Source organism: Danio rerio, chromosome 11 (genome assembly GCF_052040795.2).
Source record: "Danio rerio strain M-AB ecotype USA chromosome 11, GRCz13ab, whole genome shotgun sequence".
Lineage (NCBI taxonomy): Eukaryota > Metazoa > Chordata > Actinopteri > Cypriniformes > Danionidae > Danio > Danio rerio.
This window is the reverse complement of record NC_141031.1, coordinates 2,531,915-2,546,515: the sequence shown is the minus strand read 5'-3', so window position 1 is coordinate 2,546,515 and position 14,601 is coordinate 2,531,915. Positions and strand designations below refer to the sequence as shown.

General features: G+C 33.4%; 2 protein-coding genes across 5 annotated transcripts in view; one reads left to right on the top strand and one right to left on the bottom strand.

Moving 5' to 3' along the window:
• nabp2 (nucleic acid binding protein 2) lies at positions 1–9,609 on the bottom strand. 3 transcript variants are annotated; one of them, XM_087273102.1, is made up of 8 exons: positions 9,381–9,609; positions 8,827–8,967; positions 7,498–7,636; positions 7,138–7,209; positions 5,977–6,052; positions 5,829–5,877; positions 1,756–3,052; positions 1–322 (listed from the first exon to the last, which is right to left on the bottom strand). In XM_087273102.1, the coding sequence occupies exons 2-7, from the start codon at positions 8,903–8,905 to the stop codon at positions 2,877–2,879; spliced, it is 591 nt and encodes a 196-aa protein (XP_087129228.1). In that variant the 5' UTR covers positions 8,906–8,967; positions 9,381–9,609; the 3' UTR covers positions 1–322; positions 1,756–2,876. The 3 variants fall into 3 exon arrangements, with proteins under 3 accessions (XP_087129228.1, XP_087129226.1, XP_087129227.1); XM_087273100.1 differs by having other exon boundaries at positions 8,827–8,942; XM_087273101.1 differs by having other exon boundaries at positions 8,827–8,933.
• An 18-nt stretch (positions 9,610–9,627) lies between these two features.
• The window catches only part of dgkab (diacylglycerol kinase, alpha b), a 29,782-nt gene continuing 24,808 nt past the window's right edge, over positions 9,628–14,601 (top strand). Inside the window, 4 exon segments of one of the 2 annotated variants that reach the window (NM_001366064.2) lie at positions 9,628–9,862; positions 11,691–11,776; positions 13,469–13,545; positions 14,061–14,205. In NM_001366064.2, coding sequence (NP_001352993.2) covers positions 11,701–11,776; positions 13,469–13,545; positions 14,061–14,205 — 298 coding nt within the window. In that variant the 5' untranslated portion in view covers positions 9,628–9,862; positions 11,691–11,700. 2 annotated transcript variants of the gene reach the window in all.

The window sequence follows — 14,601 nt, the reverse complement described above, 5'->3', positions numbered from 1 at the left end:
TTTACTTCATTCTATTTTTAATGTAATCATTTCTGACAAAAATATAAAGTGAAATTCAGCAGTTTTGATGGCTGCATGTTCTCAGTTAGAGTTAGCATTTTCACAGATCCATTTGGCTTTTCTGGTGTAAAACAAACAGACATGTGGCTGACTACTGTACAAGAAGAGGGAAACACAAGAACCTGGAAGACCAGGACATAAACACATACACTATGGACAATTTAGCTTACCCAATTCCCCTATAGCGCATGTGTTTGGACTGTGGGGGAAACCGGAGCACCGGGAGGAAACCCACGCCAACACAAGAGGGAGAACATGCAAACTCCATACAGAAATGCCAACTGACCTAGCTGGGACTTGAACCAGTGACCTTGTTGTGAGGTGACAGTGCTAACCACTGAGCCACAGTGCCACCCCAAAACTGGAACTGTAGAAAGTGTTAATTTTAAAAGAGAGATCTGTGATCAATTATGCTCAGCACTGCACAGTCGAAGAGGAAATGATTAGGCCTCCTGCAAAATTGTAATTATATTTCAAATATTTCCCAAGTGATACTTAAAAGAGCAAGAACTTTTTCACAGTATTTCCTATAATATTTTGTTTTGGAGGAAGTCTCATTTGTTTTATTTATTTAATTTATTTTTAATTTAAATAAAATATTTTTAAATTAATTTATAATAATTATTTATAATGTAATTTATTTATTTTAATTTATTTTTCTTTAATTTATTTTATTTGTTTATTTGAGTTTAGCTGGAATAAAAAAATCTAAATTTTTAAGGTCAATATTATTAGCCCCCTTAAGTAATATTAGTGTTGGATTGTCTCCAGAACAAACCACTGTTATACAATGACTTGTGTAATTACTCTAACTTTACCCTATTAAACCCCCTATTAAACCTAGAAATGAGTTATTAAAACTGTAATGTTCAGAAATGTGTTGATAAAAATAAACAGCTCAGGAAATATTCGAAAACATAATTACAATTGCACAGAAGGGATAATTATTTAGTCTTTAACTGGATGTGGCTTTGAAGGAAAACATCTGGCTAAAATTAAACCAATGGCTAAAAAACAAAACCAATGATGAAGTTGACAAACAATCAGACGGTCTTAAAAAAAGGTGAAACAAGTAAAAACATTTCACTAACAATCTACAACACATGACAGCATTGAGTTAAGCCAAACATGTCTTCAGAAGAGACATGCACATACAGCTGCTCACCAAAACCCTTCAGGAAATACAGCTGAAGTCAGAATTCTTATTATTATATTTAAGTATTTCTCAAATGATGTTTAACAGATTTTTCACAGTATTTCCTATAATATTTTTTCTCCTGGAGAAAGGCTTATTTGTTTTATTTTGGCTAGAATAGTTTTGAATTGTTTTAAACCCATTTTAAGATCAATATTATTAGCCTCTTAACCCTCCTGTCGTGTTCACCTCCGCCCCTTACTTTAGTGTTCCCGGTCAAAATCGGCCGCTCTCTTTAACCACTCTTCTATTGCTCAAAAAGCATTTTTCACCACCAAATATTTATTCAACGTTCTTTAGCTGTGAACAATGTTTTAAACTAGTGTTTAACGTGAATTTATAAAGTTAGATGTAAAATAACTGCAGTGAAAATACAAATAGGCAGCACAGTTGCGCAGTGGACACTGGTTCGAGCCTCGGCTGGGTCAGTTGGCATTTCTGTGTGGAGTTTGCATGAACTTCCCGTGCGGGTTTCCTCCGGGTGCTCCGGTTTCCCCCACAAGTCCAAAGACTTATGGTACAGGTGAATTGGGTAGGCCAGGGGTGTCCAAACTTGATCCTGGAGGGCCGGTGTCCTGCATAGTTTAGCTCCAACTTCCTCCAACACACCTGCTTGGAACTCTAGTATACCTAGAAAGAGCTTGATTAGCTGGTTCAGGTGTGTTTAATTGGGGTTGGAACAAAAAAATGCAGGACACCAAGCCTTCCAGGACCGAGTCTGGACAATGGGGTAGGCCAAATTGGTCATGATGTATGTGTATGAATGGAAGTGTATGGGAGTTTCCCAGAGATGAATTGCAGCTGGAAGGGCATTCGCTGCGTAAAACATATGCTGGATAAGTTGGTGGTTCATTCTGCTGTGGTGACCCCTGATTATTAAATGGCTGAAAAGAAAATCAATGAATGAAAATACAAATAGGCAGCGAAAATGTATTGCATAATGTCATGGAGGTGATCAGGTGGGAGGATCGGCACATAAGCACGGAAAAGAGATGTTCAGTCTCAAATGTGTGTGTGTGAGTGTGTGTGTTGGAGCGGTGTATATGGGGATGCTTTCTGTTTGATGGTTGAATACAGTGGATACCCATTCATTTCCTATGGTGGTCACTTTTGACTAGGAACACCACACGGTTGATTAAAACACTCAAAATTCATCACTTGTACATGTTTAAGTACACAGTGTGAAGGACATAATATGGCCTTGAAGCAATCAGATGTAAAACACAATATTTATCAGTGTTTTAGGTTGTAAATCGGTTTAGATTTGACCCAACCACGACAGGAAGGTTAAGAAATATTTGTTTTAGACTTTCCACAGAACAAACCACTGTAATATAATGACTATCATCCTTACTTGCCTAATTACCCTAGTTAAGCCTTTAAATGTCACCTTAAGCTAAATACTAGTGTCTTGTAGAATATCTAGTCTAATATTATGTGCTGTCATCATGACAAAGATAAAATAAATCAGTTATTAGAAATGAGTTATTAAAACTATTATGATTAGAATTGTGTTGAGAAAATCTGCTCTCCGCTAAACAGAAATTGGGCGGAAAAAAAATAAACAGGGGGTTAATAATTCTGACTTCAGCCGTACGTATTGCTCTATTACTACTGTAAATCATCTTTTGAGTGTCCGCCGTGTCTCCTTGCCGTTGCTGACTGAAGTTCCTCCCGCAGCAGGACTCGGTGTCGAGCGGTTGCCATTTCCACTGTTTGCTCGTCCAGAAGACTGTGGATTACTAGAGTTGCCAGATGCTTGAGAATTCACTCCGTTTCCATTAGGAGTGTCTGTACCTTCAGAGAGAGAGAAACAATGTAGAGCTTTGAAATGAAAACAGACTTATGGATGTCAGAAGTTTGCAGCTGTGTACCATTGGAGGAGATCACACATTCTTTGAGAGGAAAGGGTAATTACAGGGTTCAACGCTAGGGATTTTTTTCTACTGGCCCGATCGGGCAAGTGGTTCAGATTTTTACTTGCCCTGCCAAAATTTTCTCTGGCCCCACCAAAAAAAGAAGTTAGCCATTTAGTTATTCAGCATAACTTTTCTTTAAATACAACTGACAATTTAAAAATGATTTCATTTAAATACAATACTGATTAGATTAATTAAAGTGAATTGTTTAATGTGTGGTTTAGTTTAATTATTTAGTTGACAATTTTATGTTTTTTGTTTGTTTAAAATCCACCAAAATTCCTAATTTTATAAGCCGGCTCATTACATCAGTCTATAACAGTGGTTCTCAAAGTGGGGGTCGGGACCCCCCGTGGGGTCGCGGGGCAATGAAGGGGGGTCGCCTGGTGATTTCCGAAATCTATTTATTTTTATTAAACCATAAGAATTAACATATTTTATCCATAACTATACTGAAAATAAAAATAGTCATTTATAGTTACTATATACTATATAGTTACTATAGTAGCTTATAGTTACTAGTTCTATTGGATTGCGACCCCTGGGGTAATTATATTATATTAAAGGCAGCAATAGCGTTAGATGCATTTTGATTTTATAATATCAGGTTATACTTTCTGGCACATTTAAAGCACTGAAGCACTTTCTGTATTTATAACCATCTCAGAGGATATTGGGGGTCGCGAGTCACTGGCATTTTTATTTTGGGGGTCGCGGGCTGAAAAGTTTGGGAACCCCTGGTCTATAATACTGTCAGTATTTTTATTATTCATTTATTTGTTAATCTTAATTTAAAATGTATTTCACTTCTTGTTCTTGCTTGATCCATCAACATTATAATCATATTAGCCGCACGAATCGCGCTTACTGGGCAAACAAGTTCTGAAACAAACGTTTGGGCATGAAAGCACGCAATTGACGAACAGTCGCAGCCAAATTAAACTTTAGTGACAAAGCAGCACTGGCCCCTATCGGGCCAGTAACCATTCTGTATACTGTCCCAAGCGTCTTGCACACTGGCCCCGGGCCAGCGGGCAGTCCTTATTGTTGAGCCCTGAATTTAATTAAAAAGATTACGACACAGTGGCTCAGTGGTTAACACCTTACAGCAAGAAAATCACTGGTTCGAGTCCTGGCTCGGCCAGTTGGCATTTCTGTGTGGAGTTTGCGTGTTCTCCTCATATTGGCGTGGGTTTCCTCCGGGTGCTCTGGTTTCCCCCACAGTCCAAACACATGCGCTATAGGGAATTGATGAACTAAATTGGCCGTAGTGTATGAGTGTGTGTGTGCATGAGAGTATGGGTGTTTCCCAGTACTGGGTTGCAGCTTGAAGGCCATCCGCTGTAATGTAATGTAATGTGTATTTATATAGTGCATTTATTGTGTATGGCCATACACCCAAAGCGCTTCACAATCATGAGGGGGGTCTCTCCACTCCACCACCAGTGTGCAGCTCCACTTGGATGATGCGACGGCAGCCCCAGGACAACGGCGCCAGTGCGCTCACCACACACCAGCTATTGGTGAAGTGGAGAGACGGTGATTGAGCCAATTCGGTGGAAGGGGATGATTGGGAGGCCATGATCGTATGGGCCGATAGAGGGACTTTGGCCAGGACACCGGGGTTACACCCCTGCTCTTTCACGAGAAGTGCCATGGGATTTTTAATGACCACAGAGAGTCAGGACCTCGGTTTAACGTCTCATCCGAAAGACGGCGCTCACTGACAGTGTAGTGTAAAACTAATTCCAGAATAGTTGGCGGTTCATTCCGCTGTGGAGACTCCTTAAAAATCATAGACTAAGCTGGAGGAGATTGAATGAAATCCATGCTTAAATTATATAAAAACAGCACCACATGATTTATTTTGATGAAAGTTTCCCCCACTGGTTTATACTGTGTCTCCTCCTGGTGTGTGTGTGTGTGTGTGTGTGTGTTTTACTTTAGTTTGTTTGTTGCTTAGTTTTGATGCTCTGTATTGTTCACTTCTGAAAAATATATCATTTAAAACAAGAGTGTGAGATGATGATGATGATGATGATAATAATAATAAGAGTAAAATAATTTAATTTAAGGAAGAGGTAAGATTGATTTTCGATTTTTACTGTTGATCATAAGTTGGCAGCATTTCCCCTTTAGCTTTATGGAGTATAACTGCAAATTATAGTGTGCATGCATAAATACATTGACTTTGTTTTTGTTTACTCCATGTAGTTCTAGCTGAGCTGCTTATTTAAATGATCTCAGACATACCAAGGTAAGTGCGCAAAGGTTTCTCTCTCTCTTTCCCTCTCTCTCTCTCAATTCAATTCAGTAATTGCTTTATTGGCATGACAGATGTATTGCCAAAGCAGTTCTTAAGTTTACATAGAAATAAGAGAACATACATATATAATAAAAAACACAGAAAATAGTAGTAGTAGTTAAAAAAGGTATATATATATATATATAATAATTAAATACAAATTTCAAAGCATTTTCCCAAAATATGTCAAAATAAGATTTGTCGCCAAAACTCACTCCATTTGCTGAAACACAGAGGCCAAATTAGGACTCAACAGCACCCCATAGTGGATGAAAACATCCCTAATGTAACATACTGTAAGGATTAAACTCCCCAGCTCTGCTAGTGGTAACAGTAAATATTGTTCTACCTGTTGTGGCTCCAGTGCTGCTGTTCATGTTGCTCTGGTCGTTCAATCCCTGATAGAAAACAAGAAGACATTGAATTAACATGACTTATAGTTCATTAAATGGTGATTAGGCTAAGACTGAAATCTGATGAAATAAATCTAGACATACCGTTTTATTTGTCTGGGTCAAATATTCTGGATTTGGCTCGCTAAAGTTTGGCACCTCAGAATACACCATGCAGAATCTTACAAATCAGATACAGAAAAAATATTGAATTCTCAGTCAAATGTTTAGTGTAAAGTGTAGTTTAATATATACATCAAATGTTTAGAATAATTATTTTTATTGTAAGTCTTTAGTAATATTATTATAAATATTATATTATTATTACAAGTTAATTTAAATTAAATAAAAAAAAATTAAATTATTTAAATTATGAATAGTTACCAGATTTTTGACCTAATAAATCCAATCCAAAAAAAGAATTAATATTATTATAATTATATGCTTAGATTGGATTTATTTGGTCCAAAATCCAGTAACTGTTTATAATTTAAATTATTTTATTTAAAATTAAATTGAATTAATAAGTTAAATGATGCTTGGATTTGGTTAAAAAAAATCTATTTAATATTTCCAATTTAAAACAACAACTGTTTATGCTGCAATATATTAATACATTTAAGTTATTTATGCAATTCAAAGGTTTAATAATCATAATCATAACTCCAGTATTAAATGATCCTTTAGAAATTATCTAATATGATTATTGCAAAAGTTACAAGTAAACTATTATAATTGCATTATATTTATCAAAAGTAGCAGTAAATTATTATATCTATTTTTTTAATTTATTACAATTATTATTACATTTATTATATTAATGATACAAACAATTAAAATTAATATTCCAAATAAATGTTGTTATTTTAACCTTTTATGAATGAAATAATCCAATTGTTTCCGGCTAAATTAAGAAGTAGCAAAAAGTTCAGCTTGAGCCAAAGTAATAAAAGGGGTTTTAAACTGTAATAACTTTACACAACATTACTGCCCTGTAAAAAAAAAAAAAAGCCAAGATAACAAATATTTTAAGTTGCTTTCGCTTATTTTAATAAGTTTAATCAGGTTTCAACTACATATTTTTAAGTTATACAAAGTTAAGCTGAATATCTGTAGTCAGTTTGATTAATGTAAGTTGTGATAACTTGAAAAGATTCTCTGATTCAACTAATTAAGGCCACAAGAATTGTATTTTCAGTGTGGTTAATAAGTGGTTATGATTAAAGTTAAGTAAAACATGTATACTTCAGTAAATAATGCACTCACTCTCCAATCTTCTGTAGTTCACCTCCTCGTCCAGTGTATAACGTCAAACAGCCTTTAAAAACAGAGGCGTAACTGCAGAAGAAGACAAATGTGCTGTGAAGACACTTAAGTTGACTCTTAACACAGATTTTTCAGTTTTACTGTTTTTATTGATGCATATTAGTCTGAGAGTTCCAGTATCAAATATAAAGAGTCAGTAAGACATCAACTGTTTTATTTTTTAACACATTTCTAGACATAATAGTTTTAATAACTCATTTTTATTAACTGATTTCTTTTATCTCTGCCGTGATGACTGTACATAATATTTGACTAGATATTCTGCAAGATATTAGTGCAATGTACTGAGTCCGGTCTCACCCTTTGGTTAGTCTGATGATGTCACCAGCCTGAATGAGTCCTCCGACCTCGTCCCAAACGGAGATGCTGATGCTGCCCGTTTTGTCGGCCACTTTACAGGTGCGAACCTCATGACCGTCTTTAGTCTTCGTCACTCGTCCTTCAAGAAGAGAGACTAGATTCAGATTCACTACTGTTTAGATGTACAGTGCTCAGCATAAATAAGTACTCCCTCTTTAGAAAATACATTTTTTTATCTATTTATCAGTGAATATGGGCAATCATTTTTGATGCATTTAAACAAAGCAGTTTTATCAAACAGTTATATTCATTAGAGTATGGTCATTGAACACCTTTAGGAATATACATATAATACATTCAAATTTAATTGAGTTATTGCAATATATATATATATATATATATATATATATATATATATATATATATATATATATATATATATATATATATATATATATATATATTGTGTTCCTCTTGATTTTTTTCCTGTTTATTCAATTTTTATCTAATATTTTCCCCTAACCCAGTGGTTCTGAAACTTTTTTTACCAAGTACCACCTCAGAAAAAATTGTCTCCCCATGTACCACCATAATGACTAGTATTGAAATACATAGTAGGCATAATTAAGCGGCTTCAGTTCACAAACGTGACAGATTAATTCTTATTATTCTGAATATTTATTATTGTCAGCCACTTTAAACATAATAAATATTTTAAACAATAACACACAGGAAAAAAAAAAGATAAATAAAATATCAACGTTTAAATTAAAATGTGATTTTAAAAGTTAATTAAAAATGGCACTGTTCTTAAAAAGTTAAAAGAAAACTGCTGTACTTAAATGTAAAGTAAAAGTATAATATTATATGGCCATCCCAGGTGGGCAAATATTAGATGTGGGGCCTAATTGGTTCTACCAAATATTAAGTCTATGTATATATATATATATATATATATATATATATATATATATATATATATATATATATATATATATATATATATATAATATGTTAATATGTATGTGTATATAGATATTCAAAAATATATAAGTATTGATAAATTTGCCTTTAAAGTTTTCTAAATTACGTGTTTAGCATTGGAACTAATCAAAACAAAAGTTGTGATATATGTACAGTAGAAGCTGTACAACTTTAATGGAACATGATCTTTACTTAATACTCAATTTATTTTTTGGTATAAAGAAAAATGTATAATTTTGACCTAAACAATGTATTTGAACAATTCAATAGTGCAATACAAGACTATTTTTGTGGTCCAGAGTCCAACATGTAAGATGTTGTGCATGTAATGTGCAGTTCAGACACCTGTTTCCAGCACGATGAAGATGACATTGAGGTTTTTGAGTCCAGGTTTGATGTCCTTCACATGAGTCTCAGCGCTCATGGTCAGTCAGTCTGTTTCTGTCTGAACCCTGAAGAAACTCAAACACAACAAACGAACAGCATCTGTCAAACCACACAATAATAATCAATGAGTCATAAAAATAACTTAAAAATAGCATTAATGTGTCTCTGGCAAACATTTTGCATTGAGGTAAAGCTGGGTTTATATTCGCACATTCATTCATTTTTGAACAAAGAGAAAACTTCACGGTCCTTTTAGAACTACTATGAACATTTCGGTCATGTAAATATGACTTACAAATAACATTAGCACTATTTAAATGACTGTCAACAATGTTGTGCTTTGATAACGTTAGTCATTGGCTGCTAATATGATTTTACTAATTGGGATTTTCAAAAAAACTGTTCTGAAATTATATTATTAAGTATAAAGTCAGAATGTGCGAATATAGAACCAACCTTTTCCCCAATATTAACATTTTCCAAGCAGCAAACTGAAGTAAACAAACACTCACTGGTTAGCATGAGCTACTTCTGCACTGTGTTTGCTCTAATGCTAGTCGCCGGTTAGCTGTTTTCGTCATCTGCCACAGTTTGCGTGAATAATCCCGCAAAACCCAGCAACCTTTGCTGTGAATGAAGGTTCTGACAGCTGTCAATCATCACAGGTAGCGTAATGTAGACGCTCAACTAGTGTTTACGCTGTTTTTCCTCACTAAACGTCATTACGCTATGTTTACCAGTGCGTCATGACGTAATAATCAGCACGTATGTATCCGAGCTGCACGGCTGCATTTGCTCAAGACTAAAGTTGAATTATCTGAGTTTAGTGAAAAGCCGTCAAAAAATCATGTGCAGATATTAGGAATGACGTTTAATTTAGTGAGTTTAGGTGTACGGTTTGGGTTTTGAACTGCACATGCAAGTTAATCACTGATTTTGACGAGATTTAATCCCTCTTTGATTTACCTGAGAGGTTTTGTTATTCTGTTTAAAGGTAAGATTGGTTAAAATCAATATTTATAGTGTTTTCATAATAGTTATGTGAATACACGCGCTGTTACATCTTAAGTGTCGCTATAACTGTCAGTATTTAAGCGGCTGGTGTTATTAGATTCATCATTGTTTTCTTATCTGAAAAGTAATTACAATATATTAATATAAATTAGTTTTATTAACTGTCTATTAATTATTGTGATTAGTTTTGCCAGCTAATTTCATTCGTCAGCTTTCAAATAAAATTTGAGACTAACAATATATTAAGACCTATAATATATGCAAGTTATTTGTTTGTTTGAAGAATATACATACATTAATTAATTAACTTAATTTTAAATTGAAAAATACATAAACATTTTATTAAGTTAAATAACGTTGTGCATAAAAATATGATTGTTTTTAAATAATTGTCGTAATTCTTTAATATGTAATTAATAATCACATTATCATAAAAAGATTACAATAAGATTAAGATATATATATAATTTATCCTAAATTACAAAATGGAGTTAAAGCAAACAAATGATGACAAAATTATTTGATAAATAATTTACCCAACATTTCCTTAAAATAAATACATAAAAAGGATTTAAAACATGAAAACAAATCAAATTTGAACATTAAAAGTGATAAAAAAATGTTCAAATTAATAAACAAAAACATAAAAGACTAACTAACTTAATTGGAACCGTTGTTCTTGATTTATAAGGAAATATGAGTTATTTATAAGCAAACACGTTTGTTTAAATAATTTTCCAAAAATGTAGTTAAAATTAATATATATATATATATATATATATATATATATATATATATATATATATATATATATATATAAACGAATTAAAGCAAGCAAACTATTCAACTTTGAATATTAAAAAGAATAAAATACAATACTATAATACATAGAAAGCTAATAAGGAAACATGACTTATTTATCAACAAACAAATCGACAAATAAATTAGTACATAGTACAATGGTTTGGATTAATAATATACCCAAATTTATTAACAAAATTAATTAAGAAAAACAAATTAGGTGGCTCAGTGCTAAGCACTGTTATCTCACAGCAAGAAGGTTGCTGGTTGGAGTCCCAGCTGGGTCAGTTTACAGTTTTCTGTGTGCGTTTCTCAGAGTTTGCATGTTCTCCCCATGTTGGCGTGGGTTTTCTCCGAGATCTCCAGTTTCCCCCACAGTCCAAACACCTGCGCTGTAGAACAATTGGGTAAACTACATTGGCTGTAGTTTATGTGTGTGAGTGTATGGATGTTTCCCAGTACTAGCTTGCAGCTAGACAGGCATCCGTTATGTAAAACATTTGCTGGATAAGTTGGCGGTTCATTCCACTGTGGTGACCCCTGATGAGTAAAGGGACTAAGCCAAAGGAAAATGAATGAATTAATGAAAAACTAATTAAATCAAGCAAACTAAAAAAATAAATTTAAATATTAAAAGTAAATATTAATATTAACATAAATTAACAAATACAGTAGAATACATAGAAAATGAAAAGGAAATAGGACTTAATTGTAAACAAAATAATTTGCGAATAAATAAATCAGGAATAATGTAATAATTCAACTGCTAAAATTATGATTTCAGCACAATGTTTTGCAATCAGCCACATTTTTAGCCAGCAAACAAGCCCTTGTTTTTAAATGAGGGACGCATTTAGTAGGGAATTAGTAGCGTTTTTCCTTTAAAACACTCTTGTTTGTGCATCTTTTTCATCATTGGATTAAGACAGTTTTGCTACACATTTGATAATATCTCTCATTAGAGTTCAGTTCATCTGCTCATCAAGTGTTTTAACCTCATTTCTCAGGACAGACAGAATGGCGGACGCAGAATCTGCTTTGGAAAACGAGATTAACCCTGTTGACTTCATTCAGCTGCAGGAGTATATCGAGTGTAAGTGTCTGTCGCAAACCAACACACAACATTACCACTCTTCATTTATTGGCACATAATTACAACAGCAAACTCTGCATGTTATTATGAACTAAAGAGTTCTTGTCAAAAAATGTCTGGCTGCAGCAATCGATTATTTCAATAACCAATTAATCTACCACTGTAATCGATTGATTACTTAAACAACCATTTTCCATTTTTCTTTGAAGATCTTGTGACTGAATTGCAACAGAGTAGTAAAACAAAATATATATATATACACACACACACACACACACACACACACACACACATATATATATATATATATATATATATATATATATATATATATATATATATATATATATATATATATATATATATATATATATATATATGTATATGTATATATATATATATATGTATATACAGTTGAAGTCAGAATTATTAGCCCCCTTGAATTATTAGACCCCCTGTTGTTATTTTTTTTTCTCCAAATTTCTGTTTAGCAGAGAGATTTCTTCAACACATTTCTAATCATAATAGTTTTAATAACTCATCTCTAATAACTGATTTATTTTATCTTTGCCAGGATGACAGTAAATAATATTAGACTAGATATTCTTCAAGACACTTCTATACAGCTTAAAGTGGCATTTAAAGGCTTAACTAGGTTAATTAGGTTAACTAGGCAGGTTAGGGTAATTAGGCAAGTTATTATATAGTAATGGTTTGTTCTGTATTACAGGATAAAATAAAAACAAGCTGCATATTGCTGAATTAAAATAAAAATAATGAGCAGATCAAATAAATGTTATACATACAGGAAGATTTCTAAAAATTAAATGATTATTTTATGTAATCCACTTAATCAAATAAATCAATTATAAATTTTAGCTTATAAAAATGTAAAAAGGGGCGAGGCAGTGGCGCAGTAGGTAGTGCTGTCGCCTCACAGCAAGAAGGTCGCTGGTTCTAACTTCGGCGTTTCTGTGTGGAGTTTGCATGTTCTCCCTGCCTTCTCGTGGGTTTCCTCCGGGTGCTCCGGTTTCCCCCACAGTCCAAACACATGCGGTACAGGTGAATTGGGTAGGCTAAATTGTCCGTAGTGTATGTGTGTGTGTGTGTGAATGTGTGTGTGGATGTTTCCCAGAGATGGGTTGCGGCTGGAAGGGCATCTGCTGCATAAAAACTTACTGGAAAAGTTGGCGGTTCATTCCGCTGTGGTGATCCCAGATTAATAAAGGGACTAAGCCGACAAGAAAATGAAATGAAATGAAAAATGTAAAAAAAAAATTACATTTTTTTAGAAAAGTAATTTTTGCTCACAAAAGGTCTATTAATTTCATCCAAAATAAAGTAATAATAATATAAAATATTTAGACGTTTTTTTTTTTCGATTTGAAGTAACCATGTGAATATAATTTATCCCTGTGATGTAAAGCTGAATTTTCAGCATTATTAATTTAGTCTTCATTGTCACATCATTTTTCAGAAATCAATCTAATTTCATGATTTCTGTTCAATTATTATTGTGCCTCAAGTTATAAATAATCACCTCATTTATTATCAGTGTTAAAATATATATAATTATTTTGTGAAAACATTTGTAATTTTTGTAGGATTTTTTTAAACATAATCTTTTGTAATAATGTTTTACTTGACAAAATTTAATTTAAAATTAGCTTTTATTTGTTTTGAATTCTCCAGACAGCAGGATTACAGCCAAAGATGCAATGAAGGAATTTCATGCGGGCGGAAAGCTGGTGCACCACAGGTTTGGAGATGTAAGATTAACAGAAACTCCGCTGTTTCTACCGGAACTCATGCTGGATAATTTGTGCATTTATAATTAAATTAAGTTTTATTATGAAAAATGAGAAGTCTTTAAAAAAAAACAATCGCAGACTAATTATTTCTTCACTTTTCTATTCTTTTCATACAGTATCAAGCTTGAAGGGGTAGTTCACACAAAGATGACCATTTACTCACTATTTACTCACTTGTTGTTGTTTTTTTCAAATCTTTATGAGTTTCTTTCATCAGTTAAATGCAAAAGAAGATATTTCGAAGAAAGATGTAACCATCGACTTTTATAGTAGAAAAAAAAACCATGGAAGTGAATGGTTACCGATTTCCAGCATTCTCCAAATTATCTTCTTTTGTGTTCACAGAAGAAAGGAACTCATCAACATTTGAAACGGGTGAAGGATGAGTAAATAATGAGTGATGTGTGAACTATCCCTTTAACATGATTGTGAAACTCACTAAAAAGACTCTCTCTTATTTTTCTGTGCTGGAGCACACAGACGCAGCCGGGTTTGCTCTGTTCCTCAGCAGTTATCTGGAGGTTAAGGATTTCCCGGCTGATCTCTGCCGGCGTCTCTTCGGCTATTTCCAGAGATGTGAGCAGAGCTGTGTGGACCCAAGACTTCACACCAAAGACGGTCAGAGGATCAAACATCAGTCTGTGGTCTTAAAGGGATAGTTCACCCAAAAATGAAAACTCATATGGTTTCATATACACTCAAAAACAATTTTTGCTGACGCCCTAATCAGTGCATTTACTGAACAAGGTTGCCTATTGAGACGCACCTTATCGATTGAGTTTGCTGGCTAATCAGCATTGTCCTTAAATCCGTTTTGTTGGTACTTTTGGCATTGTAGGACAGGTTTTGCTAGAAAATCAAATAAGCATCATTAAAATGGTTAAAACCTTGAAAAATAAAGTGGACTGTTAAAGACGTAATGATGTTTTAAATTACACTTTTAAGTTTTATTTAGAGGTGTTAAAGTTGCTGCAGAGTTTTATTGGCGTATTTCCATCTGAAACTGAATACTGA

Excerpts from the sequence above, each read along its gene's own strand:
- nabp2 (XM_087273102.1), bottom strand. The coding sequence starts at position 8,905 with ATGAGCGCTGAGACTCATGTGAAGGACATCAAACCTGGACTCAAAAAC. Across the intron at positions 7,210-7,497 it reads ATCATCAGACTAACCAAAGG|TTACGCCTCTGTTTTTAAAG; the intron begins GTGAGACCGGAC and ends CTTCTTCTGCAG. Across the intron at positions 6,053-7,137 it reads GAACTACAGAAGATTGGAGA|ATTCTGCATGGTGTATTCTG; the intron begins GTGAGTGCATTA and ends CTGATTTGTAAG.